Source organism: Jaculus jaculus, chromosome 1 (genome assembly GCF_020740685.1).
Source record: "Jaculus jaculus isolate mJacJac1 chromosome 1, mJacJac1.mat.Y.cur, whole genome shotgun sequence".
NCBI classification, from domain to species: domain Eukaryota; kingdom Metazoa; phylum Chordata; class Mammalia; order Rodentia; family Dipodidae; genus Jaculus; species Jaculus jaculus.
The window spans coordinates 274,019,009-274,037,809 of NC_059102.1; the positions used below are offsets into that span (position 1 = coordinate 274,019,009).

The window sequence follows — 18,801 nt, forward strand, 5'->3', positions numbered from 1 at the left end:
TGTCCACAGGGGGACATCTGGTTGTGTCTGAAGACAATTTTGGCTGTTATAATAGTATCTACTAGGTAAAAGCAAGGGATGCTGCTAAATATCCTACAATGTATAGGACAAAGCATTAATCAGTGGTAATGTGAATGGTGCGAAGAAACCCTGCTCTATAGTTAAGCTGATCTGGGCTGAATTTCTAAGTACCAACATTAGCTCTTTGACCTTAAGCAAGCTATGAGATTTGGTCATTCATTTGATTATCTCTAGGTTAGGGTTCTAATTTTGTCATATACAATAGCTAAAGATCACACACACACACACACACATACACACACATTATGTATATACATATATACATACACACACACACACACACACACACACACACACACACACACATTAAGTATGTAACAGTGATGGGCACATAAAAAGTATGACCTATGAGCATTTTTACCATTAACCTTCATCCAGTATCTCACAGCAGTGATGAGGCCCATCAAAGGGAATCTGCCTTTTCAGAACTTGCTATGTTAGTATCAGAATGGAAGCTCTCACCAAAACACTTGCATTCCCACTTATGTTGACTCAATGATTAAGTTTTATTTATGTGCTTACCAGAGGCTCAATAGTGAAAATGTTATTCAAGAAGAGCATGCTGTCTTCTTGAACCAGCTTCCTCTGATTCTCGAAGGTGCGGGAGAGAATAGAAAGACGTTCTCGGAGGGAAGGATCAATAATGCATTCTTCAAGAAATGTATCAGTTTCATGTTTTTCCTCTTTGTTCAGATCATCACAGACCCTAAAGAAAATACAGGAGATATGAGCTTCACTTTGGTACTCCTATGAAGAACTTCTTATCAAAGTGTCTTTCTAGTCTTTGCTCTTAGAAACGTCTTTCTATTTTCCTGTGGTGATCCCTCTTTGCCCTGAGTCTGCAACATACTGGCTGGGTGACCTTGTACTCGGTTCTCAGATCTTTCAGAAGCCTGTTTGTTCATCTTTTGTCATTTCTTTCCGGAAGTTCTCCTGGGATTTCTTTCCTACCCAAAGCCCATTTGCTTACTCCTGAGCCCTTCTGCAGCTGGACAAATTGATTCTTTTAGGTAACTGTGTTTTCCAGGATGCTTTTTAAAATATTTAACATCTAACCTGCCTCTCTCACTGCAAGATGATTCTGTTACTGTTAAACTTGTTTAATTTTTTCTTAGCTGTTTGTTATCTAGGGAATAGGATCTGGAGCCAGCAAAGGCTAAATTTGGATACTGATTTTACAAGCCACTTCCTAGCTCTATGACTTTGAGAGTGAGCCAATTTCTCTCAGCCCCAGTGCCTGCCCCTATATAATAGAGATAATAGGAACAGAGCTCCTCCATCAAACAGATGAGGGTGAAATGTGACCCAGGACCCGGCTCAGTTCTTAGAACAAACCAAGGACCTCATCCACATGATTGTTCTCCCTCTGTCAATCACAGACAATTACTAAGCTGCCAAGCTTATAAAATGCTCACACTATACCCAAAGATGCTTCCTTTTCTCCTTTTTTCTAACTCTTATCATGATCAGTCAGAACAGCAGTCTCTTTCATTTCCATTCATTGTCCTCACCAGAGCTATGCTCATGTTTCACTTGGACCCCACAGACTGGACTGCATTTCCTTCCAGGATGTATGTGTTCAGTATCCTCCTGCTGTGACCAGTGGCAAAAGGCACATATTTATTTAGCAGGTGAATGCTGAGGTGGAAGCCTGAGCTCACTGAATTCCTGTCTCACTCCCAACTCTTTCTAAATGACTTCATGTAAACAAGAGGCTCAGTTTTGTCAAATAGCTCTTTTTTTAAAAAAATAACTTCAGCATTCAGAGCCCTTTAACCACATAACATAAAGGAATCAAAGACATGGATTCACTGTGCTCTGATATCAAGGAAGAAAGCATTCTCTGCTTCTTTTCTACTGCCAGGTGAGAAGCAGTGTCCAAGGTAACCAGCATCAGTCCTCTTATACTGCTGGGCAGATCAGGGTAAATTAAAAAGAGCTCAGAGAGAGAAACCTAGGTTCTTTTTATTATTATTATTATTATTTTGTTATTTGACAGCTATCGAAAAGGCTCACAAATTGCATAGCCTTTGAAACACTTGCAGGATTAAGTTTTAAGGAAACAATAGCAGATGTAAACAAAGACACAGCTATAATGACATTCATTAAAGTATTGGGTGGTAACAAATAAAGTGGATAAATTGGGTATAAGATACTGTAAGTCTGGTTCAACAAATAATAGATATCATAACCATTACAGTCACTGGGTACTTTCCAAACCCTCCATATGCATTGTGCAATTTAATGCTCCTAGTCACTATATGAGGTAAATATGACGATTTTTACTCCCATTTTATAGATTGTAAAACTAGGACTTTGAAGGGATAACAGTCTTGTCCTTGGTCACAGGTCCAGCTGAAAGATGGAGCCTGAACTCTAAACTGGGTCTCTTGTAGTTTAGATCCACTAGTGTTAGGAAAGTGCTACATGACCTTTCATGATACACTGTGTCTGTGGGATAATAAGCAGCTGTTAAAATGGGACTAAAGAAGAGTATTGAACAGTGTAATGCATTATACTGATTGTCAATAGAATATGACCTAGATTCACCTGCAAAGGATTATAAAGATTAGGCTAGCCCCTGGGCACACCTGTGAGGGATTATCTTCATTTGCTTAGCTGAAGTAGGAAGACTCATCTTTTTTTTATTTTATTTTATTTTATTTTAAATTATTTATTTATTTATTTGAGAGCGACAGACACAGAGAGAAAGACAGCTAGAGGAAGAGAGAGAGAATGGGCGCGCCAGGGCTTCCAGCCTCTGCAAACGAACTCCAGACGCGTGCGCCCCCTTGTGCATCTGGCTAACGTGGGACCTGGGGAACCGAGCCTCGAACCGGGGTCCTTAGGCTTCACAGGCAAGCGCTTAAATGCTAAGCCATCTCTCCAGCCCGGAAGACTCATCTTAACCAGCAACATTTCATGGGAGAAGACTGAAATGTATGAAAAGGAGAGAACTGTCTGAGCATCAGCATTCATTGCTGTCTGCTTCCCCTCTGTGGGCTGAGTGTGACCAAGCCTCTAGCTCCTGCCACCATGCCTTCCCTACATTGATGTGATTGACTGTAACCTGGAACTGTCAATTGAAATAAACCCTTCCTTAAACTGATTTTATCAGGTCTTTTGTTTGAGCAATAACAAGGTAACCATTAAAATAAAAGTTTGAAATGTTAGAAAAAATTTTAAATGAAAAACTAGGTTACAAAGTATTTCAATTTTATGATATTAGAAAAATCTCAATTTTTAATTTAAAAAGTAAAAGAAAAGTAAACTCAAGACCATAATTAAGGCCTGGAGTGCATTTTCTTCACAAGCATGAGGACCTGAAGGAGCCTAGGACTACTTGAGTTCAAATCTCCAGATCCCATATAAAATAGCTGGGCATGGCCACATGCACCTGTAATCCCAATCCTGTATGGCAGCAGAGGAATCAGCAGATTCCACAAATGCCAGACTCAGTAAGTCCTTCTCCAAAACAAGACCAGGTGGAAGAGAGATGGAGCAGGACATTTCATGTGGGTCACTGCAGGCGAGCGCACAGGCCTCTACAAGGGCACATATATCGGTATACACCACACATACTTATTCTGAAAAAGAACACATTTAAAGATAACAAAATATTCATAGTGGGGCTGGAGGGATGGCTTAGAGTTAAGGTAGCACATGCATCTGGAGATTGTCTGCAGTGGCTGGCATGCCCATTCTCTCTCTCTCTCTTTCTGTCAAATAAATAAATAAAAATAAAATATTTTAAAAATATATATTTATAGTGGCCTTCCTTAGATTATAAAGGTTAGAACTGGTTTTTATCTTTGTCTTTGAGAGCTTATCTTTATTTTATAATAATTATAAACTTATGTTTTTTAAATTAGAAGACAAATTATTTTAAAAATTCAATGTTTATCTATGCTTAGAGTGAATTACTGCAGACTTTTCCATGGTAGCCTAACATGCATGCACAGGAATGATCCCAGTGCATCCTTACAGGTGGAGGCACAGGGGAACAAGTGGGGGTGTGCAACAGGAAATCTAGCAACAGTAAGAGCAACATAATGACAAGAAAAGAACCTGAAAATCAAGTTTAGACATGTCCTCAGACCTCCACATGCATGCTGTGGCACACATACAGCCTATATGTACAAGGATACACACACACACACACACACACACACACACACACCAAAACTTCCCACATGCTGTTGATTTCCTCCTGTGCTGTTGGGACTCTGAGTCAGTAGCATCCAGTATGAGGCAGAAAGGAGGAAGTGGTACCCCAGCTGTTTTCCTCTTTGCCCACTGAGATATTGTACCCAGGGCTAAGAGTCTATGGAGGAGAAGCGCAACAACTCTTAGGTGGACTGATTCCAACTAGGACTGCCATATCTCAGCCTATGAGTGTACCATCTTGTTCTGGTGGTGGTCCTAGATTACTGATAAGAAGATTTCTCATGAGAACATAAAAAGACCCACCTTGTTTTTCAGTAAAAACAATGAGCTTCATCCATTTTACAATTAGTCTGGTGTTCACCAAACCCTGATCTTCAGGCATGAAGCAAAAACCAGCCCATGGACTCCAGCCAACAGAGAAGACTTCAGTCTTAGGTGCAGTAGGGTTGTAGGAGTAGGACTCCTTCAGTTTGATGTACTCGAAGTGTACACCTTCATTCTTATGGCACCTATAAGCTAGGATCTGGATGTTAAAGAGACTGAACACTAAAGATGGCATTTGCCTAACCATGCCTCACCTTCCAGGGAAGGAAAGGCAAGATCTTTGGGGCGTTTTGGGGTTTTTAGGGGCTTGCAGATTCTAGTAGACCTCCAATAGGAGGGCGTGGAGGAACAAAGTAGGGAATCCTCTGATTCCCATGCTCTCAGGTAGCCTACCTGTCCCCCAATCCTCTCAAGCAGCCATCTTAGCCTCAGTCCCAACCCCAGGTTCCTCCTGCCTGAACCACAGGCTAAGTGGACCCAGACTAGCAGGTTAGCATAGCTCCATGTGCAAACACCATCCCACTTACCACCACTCCCCACCCCCACACACCACCCCATGTGTGGACCCAGGCCATCAGGCTAGTGTTCCCCCCTCCCTAGGCTTTCCCACCACAGGGGACCTCCATGCACTCCCTGCACATCACCCAACCATCAGCAGTCCTACATTCCTACCCTGCCTTGTCACAGGCACCCAGAAGCCCCATCCACCCCTGATACAGGGTCCCAAGGCACTTACTATCCCATCCCCTCACCCCTCAGCATGGCGTAACCATCACACATTCCAATTCTACCCCCCACTACAGCCCAGCTACAACTCAAGTCTGCTTTGTCCCATTCCCCCCTACCACCTGTCCCCTCAGGCCACCTGACCATGCAGTCCCATACTCCACAAAACCTTTCATCAGGCTACAGGGCCCCCACCAGATCATAGGCTCCTTCCCTCTGAGCAGGCAGACCCCATTGCATTCAGAAGCCAAGTTGAAGCAAACATAAAAGGGAATAATCATTGAAGATACTTCAAGGGTAGACTACAGCTTTCTCCTAAATTGAATAAAATTCCTACACTATGATGGGCAAACCACAGTGCAAAAGAAATAATATGAAAAATCAAATGCAAGAAAGGTCAACAGGATTGCCCAGTCCCACAATAAATGTCTTTAATCAAAACATAGAAGAGACAATAGGATCAGACCCCCAAAATGAAAATACAAGATATGCAACCCTGACCAACCAAATAGCAAAACTTGAAAAAAATCAACAAAGGGCCAATAATTGTATGAATGCTGTCCTAGCTACATTAGACCTAATATAAAAGAAACAGAAAGGGTTACAAAGACACTTAAATTATCTGAAGTAGAGTGAAGAAAAAAAGAAGACCTCAATAATCAGCTGGCTAAGCTCAATGAAGACATAAACAAATGCAAGGATGAATTACAAGAAGCATTAAGACAATCAGAAAATGATGCAAAAAGGGAACACAGCAGAGGGATGGAAACTATACATAAAAAGACTTCTCAATGAGAACCCTGAAAGCCAGAAGGGCCTGTAATGGAAGACTGCAAAGTCTAAGAACTTATGACTTCCAACCCAAACTACTCTACCCAGCAAAAGTATCCCTTATAATAGATGGTGAAAGAAAAACTTTCCATGATAAAACTGAGCTTTAGAACTACATGAACACAAAGCCAAGCCTTCAGAGAGTACTTCAGGGAATTCTCCACACAGAAGAATCAAATAACCAACTTAAAGTGCCTACAAGAAGCAGATTACAAACAACCAAACTCAGAGAATGCACAAAATCTACAAAGTTCAAGAAAAAAAACCACATAACCTGCCACAATATGGCAGGGATTCAATCAAACCACACAGTTATTACCCTAAATATTAATGGCCTTAATTCAGCCAATAAGGGATATAAGCTAACATGGTGGATCAAAAAATTAGACCCCTCAAAATTTGTCTTCAAGAAATCCACCTCACCACTAAAGACAGTCAACTTCTCAGGGTGAAAGGGTAGAAAATGGTATGCAAGCAAACAGAAATAAGAAACAAGCAGACATACCTATACTAATATTGGATAAAATGGACTTCAAAACAAAAGTAATCAAAAAAGACAAAGAAAAGCCGGGTGTGGTGGCGCACGCCTTTAATCCCAGCACTCGGGAGGCAGAGGTAGGAGGATTGCTGTGAGTTTGAGGCCACCCTGACACTCCATAGTGAATTCCAGGTTAGCCTGGGCTGGAGTAAGACCCTACCTCAAAAAACCAAAAAAAAAAAAAAAAAAAAGACAAAGAAGGCTGCTTCTTACTTATCAAGGGAATGATGCAACAAGAGAATACACAATCATCAATCTTTATGCACCAAACACAGGTGCACCACAAATCAGAAAACAAAACCTACTTGAAAATAAAGCAGAAATAATTACCAACAGCATCATAGTTGGAGATTTCAATACTCTACTATCAGCAATAGATAGATTATCCAAACAAAAAATTAACAGGGAAGTAAGAGAACTCAACAAAACCATAGATCAGTTAGACCTAATGGATATCTACAGAACATTCTACCCCAAATCCACAGATTATACATTCTTCTCAACAGCCCATGGAACCATCTCTAAAATAGATCGTATACTGGATCATAAGGCCTGCCTCCATATATTTAGGAAAATCGACATAACATCCTGCATGATATCAGATCACAATGCTATATTGCTAGAAATTAACAACAAAAGATGCACCAGGAATCCCACCAGCTCCTGGAAACTGAACAACAACACACTTTTAAACAATAAATGGGTAGTGGATGAAAGAAAAAAATGAAATTGCAAAATTTCTAGAATTGAATAACAATGAGAATGCAATGTACCAAACCCTATGGGACACAAAGAAGGTAGTCCTCAGGGGAAAATTCATAGTAACTAAATGCCTTCATAACAAAGACAGAAAGATCCTAAATCAATAACCTAACCATCCATCTAAAGTCACTGGAAAAACAAGAAGAATTCAACCCCAAAAGCTCCAGACAGAAGGAAATAATTAAGATCAGAGGAGAAATTAATGAATTGGAAACTAAGAAAACAATTAAGAAAATTGATGAAGCAATGAGCTTTTTCTTTGAAAAAATAAACAAGATTGATAAACCCCCTGGATAATTTGATCAAGCGGAAAAAAAAAAAAAGAGAGAGAGATGCTTCAAATTAACAAAATTAGAAATGAAAAAGGAGAGATCACAACAGACATAAGTGAACTTGGGAGAATCATCAGGATTTATTTCAAAAACCTCAACTCCATAAAACTGAATAATATGGAGGAAGTGGATGAATTCCTGGACACATGCCACCTACCAAAGCTACACTCAGAAAAGATTAATCTCCTAAACAAACCTATCACACCCATTGAGATTGAAAAGGTAATCAAAATATCCCCAGAAAGAAGAGTCTAAGACCAGATGGCATCTCAGCTGGGCTCTATCAAACCTTCATGGAAGAACTGAAACCAATTCTTTTCAAACTGTGCCACACAGTCAGAGAACAGGGAAAGATCCTCAGCTCATTCTATGAAGCTACTATCACCCACATACCAAAACCAGGCAGAGATGCCACAAGAAAACTACAGGCCTATTTCCCTGAAGAGCTTAGATGCAAAGATCCTGAACATAAGCTACGCAAACTGAATTCAACATCATATCAAAAGCATTATCCACCTTGATCAAATAGGCTTCATCCCATGAATGCAGGGGTACAAATAGGAAAGAAAGAAGTTAAGTTAGCCCTATTCACAGATGACAGGATTTTATATATAAGAGACCCAAGAACTCCATCTCAAAACTCTTAAAGGTGATTAACTCCTTTAGCAAAATAGCAGAATACAAAATCAATGCACAAAAATCAGTAGCCTTCCTATATGCAAAAGACAAGGATACTGAGATAGAAATAAGTGACATTCTCACATTTTTCAATAGCAACAACAACAAAAATACCTTGGAATGTGCTGAATGTGGATGGTGTAGCAGTTAAGCACATGCCTGTGAAGCCTAAGGGCTTTGGTTCGAGGCTCGATTCCCCAGGACCCATGTTAGCCAGATGCACAGAGGGCGCATGTGTCTAGAGTTCACTTGCAGTGGCCGGAGGCCCTGATGTGCTCATTATCTTTCTATCTATCTGCCTCTTTCTCTCTGTCTGTCGCTCTCAAACAAATAAATAAATGTAAACAAAAAATGACTCAGAAGAACATTAACCAAGGATGTGAAAGACTTATACAATGAAAATATAAAAACACTCAAGAAAGAAATTGAGGAGGACTTGAGAAAATAGAAAGACCTCCAATGCTCCTGGATAAACAGAATTAACATTGTGCAAATGGCAATCTTACCAAAGGCAATATACAGATTTAATGAAATACCAATAAAAATCCCAACAACTTTCTTCACAGAGATAGAAAAATGATCTTAAAATTCATATGGAATGGCAGAAGGCTTCGGATGTCCAAGCATATCCTTAGCCAAAAAAACACATCTTGAGGCATCACCATACCTGATCTAAAGCTATGCTACAAAGCCATAGTAATAAAAACAACATGGTACTGACATAAAAACAGGATTATAGACCAATGGAACAGAATCGAGGACCTGGACTTTGGGTCAGGTAACTATAGCTACTTGATATTTGACAAAAGCCCTAACAATGTAGGCTAGAAAAAAGGCAGCATCTATAGCAAATTATGCTGGACAAACTGGATATCCATATGCAGGAAAATGAAACTAGGTCCACACATCTCGCCATGCACAAAAATCAAATCCAAATGGATCAAAGACCTCAATATAAGATCAGAAACTCATACTATGGGAAGAAAAAGTAGGAGGAACTTTCCATGATACAGGAATGGGAAAAAACTTCCTCAACAAAATGCCAGTAGCTCAGGAACTTAAACAATCACTCAACCATTGGGATCTCATGAAGCTGGAAAGTTTCTTCACAAACATACACTAAGCAGAGCCAATAGATTACCTACAGAATGGGAGAAAATTTTTGTTGGCTATACAACTGATAGAGGCCTAATCTCTAGAATCTATAAAGAATTAAAAAACCAAAACAATAAAAATTCAAACAACCCACTCACAAAATGGGGCAAAGAACTGCACAGGGAGTTTTCAGAGGAAGAAATACAAATGGCAAATACACACTCTAGAAAATGTTCACCATCCCTAATCATCAGGGAAATGCAAATTAAAACAACTATCAGTTCCACCTTACCCCAGTAAGGATAGCAAACATTAAAAAAATCAAATGAAAACTAATGCTGGTGGTGATGTGGAGAAATAGGAACCCTCATTCACTGTTGTTGGAAATGTAAGATGGTACAACCACTACAGAAAGCAATAAGAAAGACTCCTAAAGGTTGACTGATTTACCAGCAGACCCAGTTATTCCCTTACTGGGCATTTAACCCAAAAGCTCCATGCCCAGTTCAGAGAGATTTGCTCAACCATGTTTATAGATTCTCAATTCATAATAGCTAAGATCTGGAATCAACCCAGATGTCCATCATTAGACAAATGGATAACCAAGATGTGCTATATCTACACCATGTAATTCTATACAACATTAAGGAAAAATGACATTTGAAGTAAAGTGATCAAACTTGGAACAGATCATTCTCAGCAAACTCACCCAATCACAGAAAGATAATCGCTGCATGGTTTCACTCATCTGTGTGGCTCCTAACTTAGATCTGCCTAAGATGCTGATATACCTAATAAGCATATCAACGAGTGTGCAATAGGGAAGATGGGGCAGGAGGGTAAGGTTGAGGGTGGGAACACAAAACTGGACCCAAATGGCAATGGTACCATAAAAGTCTATATCCTAAAAGACAGAGAAAATGTTTGAACCTTTATCAGGTCCTTAGAGGGAACATCTGAATAACAGAGCCCTGAACAGGGTATAATGAAGACTAACCTCAATTTTCTCCTGTTTGTCTCTCTTTCTCTTTTATATTATCTATCTTTTTCTTCCTTCTTTTCCTTTGGTGCTGGCCTGTAATTCCCAATACCAGCATGCAGTTAACATGTTCAATGAGTTTTTGATCAGAGAGACCTACAAGGTTTCCCAAAAGAAGATAGAATGCTGTTGTAGTACTTGATGACCCACCAAAGATTAATGGTAAGACCCTACTGCTGAAGACAGCCTATGCTGTTGGTACAGAACATGGAGTGACCTGGCTGGAACTTGGAAGGGAGTCAGTCCCCAAACAGTTAGCTGTAGTGCCAGAAGGGGCTACATGAGCGACTAGGGGGAAACGACCATCATCTGTTCAAGCAACCTGTGGTCTAAGCTATTCAGTAGCAAACAACCTGACATGATGCTCATACAAGTGCAATAGTGGTACATGGCCATGGTGGGTAACCAACTGCTCTTGATTTGGCTAATGGATCTATTCATTGAAACGGAACCCATAGCTGGATCTGGGAAACAAGTCAGAACCATATCCAAAAAAATGAGCATGCTCTCCATTATCAAGCTCCCACCAATCATGGGCTATAAGAGGGCCTAAGTATTTTAAATTCTCTCTAAAATAATAATGGTTATCTAATTTACCTGGTGCTAACTTCACTCTCCTTTGGAGAATTTGCTTCTCTTTTTCAGATGGATGTAGATCCTGAGGAGAGGATCAGCTCATTGCACCTCACCAGGGCCCCAGCTGAAACCATAGAGTAATTAGGGAAATAGGCAAGAGTGCTGCTTTCTTGGTGAACCTGGTACCAAGACAAGGGTTAAGGAGATAGACACAGAGAACACTCAACTCCTACCAAACCAGATATCCAGAGACAAAGAGGCTTGCAAGACCTCATCACTGAAGTAGACCTAAAACGAACCTAACATGGCTCAGGGAAATTTGCGGAAGAGGGAGCAGAAAGATTGTTAGAGCCGCAAGTTGGGACATTATGCACAGAGACATTGCCTCTTCCCCATAACTGATGCATAACCCCACAATGCATGACCCACATTCTCTAATGAGGAGGTCCCTTTGGAGGGGTAAGAACAGGCAGGAGGCTAACAATGGTACCAACATGGCTGTATACACACTATGTACATAACTAATAAAAAAAAATCAGTAAAACTGGGGCTGGAGAAATGGCTTAACAGTTAAGGCTCTTGCTTGCAAAGCCTAAGGACCCAGGTTCTATTCCCCAGAACCTATGTGCACCAGATATACATAGTGAAGCATGCATCTAGATATCATTTGCAGTTGCTAGGGACCCTGACACACCCATTTTCCCTCTAATAAATAAATATATTTTTTTAAATCAGTAAAATTGAAGAGAGAAAGGGACTGAAAACTAAGATCCATGTCCTTCAGAGCTGGGAGCAAGGCTCCCATGTCTATGCACACTTAGTCAATACCTTCAAATGGACTGTGGTGGTCTGAATGTAAAATGTTCCCATAGCCTCAAGTATTTGTGATTAAGCTTCCTACTTAGTCCCCAGCTGGTAAAGCATTTCAGATGTGGGTCCTTACTGGAGGAGGTGCATTGCTGGGGTGGATATTCGAGTTGATTAGTCTGCCCCACTGGGTGTTCAGAGCTAAATGGCTCAGACTGCTCCCACCCTGCAGCTGACCTGGTTGTCACGTTTTCACCACCATGATGAAACTTCTTGAAACTATACGCCTGAAATAAACTTTTTCCTCCCATAAGCTGCTTCTGGTTGAGTGTGTGTGTGCACACAACAAGAAGATAACTGTTAGATGGACCATTTAACCTAGACAATGAGCAACTCAGCATGACTGTGATATACAGAGGATGAGAGGTCCCCTTCTTATGTACCAGATACCATTAGGTCTCTAAATTCTTGTATGACCCTAGGGAAGGAAAGGAGCCTCTAAACACAACTGAGATTAAATTTATTACAGCCCAGGTGGCAGGATCAAATCTCAATTAAAACTGATTTAACTAAAGAAATGTGCCATTTACTACACCTGAATACTGTGAAATCAAGCCATTCTAGCAATCTCTGTGGGGGTTCCATTGAGGATTCTATGAGCCCCAGCACAGAACAAATCTAGAATTAGAGCCACCTGCTCTGTAGACAATGGCTATGACCCTGCTGAGGAAAATGGGAGCAGAAATTCTTAAAAGCCCATGCTGAGTCTATGAGTACAGTAAACGTGCTGAGAATAGAATATGAAGGAATCTTGCAGAGTGTTCTAAAATCTCTCAGGACAAGGTTGAGGAAAAAAGGAAGGATAGATGCAGTCCATTTCTGAAGAGATTAATTTCTTTACCAGTACCAGGAAAACATCAAGAAACAGAACAAAAAGGTGATTTTTAAAAATTTCTGATTCCACAGTTTCTTTTTAAAAGAAGAATAAAAACCATCCTAAAATTGAGAACTCTCCGGAAGAGGAACAGCTTCATTGGCAGAACCTAGAGCCTGAGGATAGCCCTGTGTTCCCAAACCCAGAAATGTGTCCTAAGTTTCGTAGAAGCACAATGAGCTAGGTGGACAAGAAGGGCATCCTTCCAGGAATAAGAATGATAAAATACTTCTTGGGGCTGCAATTCCTCCCTTGGAAAAAGAAGAGATAGCTGCATCTTTTGTCATTGAGATGCTGGTGGACAAGAAACCATAATGGCTAGAACTGGAGTTGAGAGCAACTATTAAAACTATTAGCATTTGTTCTGTAGAGATGGCTCAGTAAGTAAAGTGCTTGCCTGGCAAGCACGAGGACCTGAGTTCAATCCCCAGAACCAACATAAAAATGCCAGGTATGGTGTTATGCACCTGTAATTCTAGCATTGGGTAGGTATTCTAAGGATTAGGATCCTTAAGACTCACTGGCCAGCTTCTCCAGCTTAATTGGCAAACTGCAGGCCAATGAAAGATCCTGTCTTAAAAAGGTGGATTAACCCCTAAAATTGTTTTTCTGGCCTCTACACATACACACACAGAAACATACACATACATTTTAAAAGGTCAGCCTTTTCTTTGAGTAAGTTTCAGCACCTGCAGATGAATAACAGGGTAAGAGTTAAGCTTTGTTATAACTGGAGAGCAGAGAGGACACTCCTGTGCCTCATCTAAAAGAGTATACTCAAGACTTATGTCATTGTGATACTGGAAAGGGAAGTCTCTAGAAATATGTACTTGCTTGCTTATGATAGATTCTCCCTATTCCAAGCTTGGGAGCAAGGTTGCCTTTTTTCTCTACAGTTTTAACTAGAGATGCTGTTGGAGGAAGGGGAAAAAGAGAGTCACATATACAGGGATCATGTGAGGAATACAGGCCTTGTCAGGGAGCTCAAGAAAGGACACATCCCATTAGCTAAAAGATCTTACTGCTGCTTTTCAGGCATGGGCAGAGCTAAGCTTTTCATGCTGCTGATGTGTGTCCTGGGACACTGCCTGAGAACGTATGATGTGGAGGAAGAGTATGAGAAGAAAGCTCACACCCAATACAAGAGTCCCACCACCTACAGGAGGCAGCTATGCAGGGATTGGAATGCACACTGCTCTCTGCTTGCTTTGCTTTCAAAGAGAACAGACCTTTCATGGAAGTTCCTTCAAGACAAAAGCCCAGTGCTAATATAATAATATGAAAGTTGAAGCATGCTTTGGGATCTATGAAGTAACAAAAAAGGGGAAAAAGAGAAGAACCTACTTTGGGTGAAGTAGGAGATCAGGAATAAACAGACTGGTCCAGCCCCTTTCCAAGTTCATTATTTAAAAAAATAAGCATGACCCCAAATGATTATAGGCTTCTCATCATCGGGATATGCTATATGGTATCATCTCTTTGTGCTGAAAAGTACTAGAAGAAGCAAAGGAAAGGACAAGACAAAGAATTAAAAACAAACAAATACAATGCAGACTGAGGAGATAGTTCAGTTGGTAAAGTTCTAGCCTTGCAAGCATGAGGACCTGAGTTGGATCCTTAGAGCCCATGTAAAAAAGCCAGATGTGGTGGCATGCTCTTGTAATCCTAGCACTGGGCTGGGCAAGAGAGACAGGCGAACCTCTGGGGGCCACTGGTCAACCAGTTGAGATTAATTGGTGAGTTCTAGGCCAAGGAGAGACCCTGTCTCAAAAAAAAGGTGACAGTGTGCCCAAGGAAGGACATCGGAAACTGTCCTCTGGCTCTACATACAGGCACACACATACATGCATGAGAACCTACACATAGGTCCACAAAAGAGGACAATGCAAGGAAAAAGGAAGAATAAAAGCCAATATTTTCATTATCATTTTTAAAAATATTTTTTTATGTATTATTTATTTGCAATCAGAGATGGGGCAAGAAGAAAGAACAGGCATGTCAAGGCCTCCTGCTACTGCAATGGAACTACAGATGTATGCTCTACTTTGTGCACCTGGATTTATGTGAGTACCGGGGAATTGAACTCACACCATTAAGCCTTGTAAGCAAGTGCCCTTAACTGCTGAGCCATCTCTCTAGCCCAATATTTTCACTATCTACTCATAAGGGCACGTACCCTAATTCCATTATTTTACCATTGTTAATTGTTCTTCAAAATGGATGTGCAGGTCTCTCTATAGTAAGCTGAATTTGAAGCATTCTTGGATGATATGAATAAATAAAATGTGGTAGCATATATACAACAGAGTTTTATTCAGGCATAAAGAAGAATAGAATTATGTCATTTATATAAAATTGGATAAAGCTGGAAGTCATCATGTTATGTGAAATGTCAGTACCACAAGTATTGCTTGTTTTCTCACATGTGAAAGATAGAAAAGGCCATGAGACTAAAGTGAGGACCACTAGGGAGGGGAAGGGAGGAAGAGAGGACGGGAAAAGGGAACAAAAAACAGTAATAGTGGTTGAATGTTATTAAAGCGCCATAGACACACACACACACACACACACACACACACACACACACACACACACACATGTGAAATGGAAATGTCATAAAAAAAACTTCACCTTGTACAATAGATGTACACTAAAAAAAGGCAAAAAAAAAAAAAAAAAGACAGTATTAAAGAGATGGGTGTCCAGGAAGGTGATGTGGAAAAAAAATGCCCATCTCCATGTGGCTGAAGTTATATTCTATATAGTCTGGCATCTCTGATTATTTACTTTTTTTTTTCTCCAGTTTAACTGCTGAAACTAACTTCCCTACATACTTTTTGGATTTTGGCACAGCACCAGTGACAAGCTATACACATAAAGCCAACCATACAGAGACAAGGTTAACATTTAAGCTGCTTCCCCTTATCTCTCCCAGAGGCTATGCCCATAGGGCAACAGGATGTGGAAACACTACTCTTACTTGTTTTCTCCTACTTTATATTCCCTCAGCCTCACACTTGTCTTTGAATATGTTTGGGCCTTTCTGGTTGTTGGTCAGCACCCAGCAGCTGCACAATCAGGATAATGGAGCAGTGGATGAGCCTATTTCTCCTGATTTTTAAACTACCACCATTTCTAAACCATGAGGCTAGGATGAAGATTATAGACAGGAAAGGTATTTCTTTGCTCACTGTTTAAACATGGCACAGTGGCAACTGTGTGATTAAAGTTTATTGTCTGAATGACAAAGCTCCTGGCCCACTGTGCCCTATCATTGTCCTGGCTCCTTCTGATTCAATTAGGAACAGCACACTGGGGGATTTCTGCCTGGTTTCCAGGGACCTAAGACTTTTCTTTTTATCCAACACTAACTTGGTTTTAAACAAAGCTTTGAAGTTTCCCAGGGCTAATCTTTAATGGAAATAGAGAGACAAATGAAAAAGGCTGAAATAAATTCCAATGAAAGTACCAAAAGTGTTCATTCAGGGAGGCTGGAAGGAGATAAAAATGAAAATGCAGTTTTAAAGAGACAAGGATGGACTCAGTAAAAAGAAATATTCAAAATTTAACAGTGATGAGATCCAGTTTTTACATTTTATTAATCTCTGCTATCTGAAGTATCATTTTAAAAAAGCAGACTATTAGAGAGTCCAATATGAAATCATTATTAAATTATATGGTCTGCAGAGCTTGAGCAATGCTACTAAAACCAAGAATATAAAAGTCATTATGGCTAAGCCTTTTTCCTCCTTCTTTCTATTTTTTGGAAATATCTTTTCACTGATGCAAATCTAAAACAGATGATTTTTAAGGGTCCTGTGAAAGTTGAACAACCTGCCCAGGGTTATAACAAAGAACACAGACATGTAGACTAGTTTTGAAAAATAGTTAAGGATGATATATTTGGTCTTTAGAAACTAAATTATGGGTTGAGAAGATGGCTTATCAGGTAAAAGTGTTTGTTTGCCACACAAGTATGAGGACCTGAGGGGGCCTGAGTTGGACCCCAAAACTCATGTAAAAAAGCTGGTATGGTCACATATGCCTGTAACCCTTAGTCCAGTGGAAGGTAGAGAGAGGAGAATTGCTGAAACTTGCTAGTCACCCAGAATTACTGAAAAGATGGCAGGTTCAGGTTCAGTGAGAGACTCTGCCTCAAGGAAACACAGAAGAGTGACAGAGGAGGACATCTGCACACACACATTCATACACATCACACACACTACACACAAACACACAAGTGTGTGCACACCAAACACAAAAACGTGATTAAAGGATGGGGAGATTGCTCAATAGTTAATGTGCTTGTGTGCATGCAATGCCTATTCTCCAGAACTCAGGTAAAGCCAGATGCACAAAATGGGATATGCATCTGGAGCTCTTTTGCAGTGGCTAGAGGCCCTGGTACACCCACCCCCATTCTCTCTCCTATAAATAATTAAACAAACAAACAAAAAAAAAAAAAAAACAAACATGGTTAGTAAGATAGCTGAGAGTGGGCTGGAGAGATGGCTTAGTGGTTAAGCGCTTGCCTGTAAAGCCTAAGGACCCCGGTTCGAGGCTCGATTCCCCAGGACTCACATTAGCCAGATGCACAAGGGGGCACATGCATCTGGAATTTGTTTGCAATGATGTGAATTTGTTTGCAGAGGTTGGAAGCCCTGGTGCGTCCATTCTCTCTTTCTCTCTGCCTGTTTCTCTGTCTGTCTGTCACTCTCAAATAAATAAGAACAAACAAACAAACAAAAATTTAAAAAAAAAGATAGCTGAGAGTGATCAGCATTCAGGTCAACTCTGTTCCAATAAGTAACTCCACAAGATCATCAGACACTGGAACCAGCTAATAAAACTTTGATCTTCTGTGGGTTTGAGGCTACTCTGAGACTACTAAGCTCCAGGTCAGCCTGGACTATAGCAAAACTCAACCTTAAAAGGGGGGGGGGTGCTGGAGAGACAGCTTAGCTGTTAAGGTGCTTTCCTGCAAAGCCAAAGGACTCAGGTTCAATTCCCTAGGGCCCACATAATCCAGATGCACAGGTGATAAATGCATCTGGAGTTCATTTGCAGTGGCTAAAGGCCTTGGTGTGCCATTTTCTCTCTACCTGCCTTTTTTTCTCTCTCTCTCAAATTAAATAAATAAAAATAAAATATCTTATTTAGTAAAAAGGTAGCCGGAAACCTGGGCATGGTCGTGCACAGCTTTAATCCCAGTACTTGGGAAGCAGAGGTAGGAGGATTTAAAAAAAAGAAAAACTTTGACCTTGTTTGTGGGGGCTAGAATCTTCATATTAGTTGAATTACCTCTCCCATTGTTGCATATAGATGCTTTTTGTTACAAACCTATGTTTTTCTTTGTCCTCTTCTGCTTGGGTAGCAAATACCTTCCACTGGAAATGGGCGATGATGTTACTGCGATTGTGAATGGTTACAGTTCGCTGATTAGCCAGAGATATGTAGGTTTTGTCCATGATCAAGGAATTCTTATCCAGCCTTATATTCATATCTATGGCAGCTCCATAGAGACACACAAGCACTGTTTCACCTAGGAATTAATGAAGTACAAACACACATTAAGATTTATTCTAGAATGGTACTTCTATTTCTGTCCCTCACACTGAAGTTATATAATCCAGAACAACCATTACACTTTTTATTCTGTCCCATTTAACAATTCAATAGTCAGAACACTTAAATGACAGTTGCAACTACAGAGAAATCAAACTATTTTTCTTGGTCATTGAAAGAAATACATAAAATATGAATTGTTGCAGAGAAAGGAGCTCAAAGACATTTTCTTTTTTAAATTTTTTTATTAATTATTTTATATTCAGCAAATACAGTCAGTTTGGTACCATTATTAGGCTCATCTGTGACCTACCCCCTCCCCTTGGCCCCTCCTTATTGAAGTATA

At 40.2% G+C, this 18,801-nt stretch overlaps 1 protein-coding gene across 1 annotated transcript in view; it reads right to left on the reverse strand.

Annotated features, from left to right (window-relative positions):
• The window catches only part of Hydin (HYDIN axonemal central pair apparatus protein), a 433,096-nt gene that overhangs the window by 355,187 nt on the left and 59,108 nt on the right, over window positions 1-18,801 (reverse strand). The window contains exons 7-8 of the mRNA XM_004659564.2: window positions 18,231-18,432; window positions 604-787 (exon numbers count right to left, since the gene is read on the reverse strand). Of these exons, the coding sequence (XP_004659621.2) occupies window positions 604-787; window positions 18,231-18,432 (386 nt within the window). The remainder of the gene's footprint in view (window positions 1-603; window positions 788-18,230; window positions 18,433-18,801) is intronic.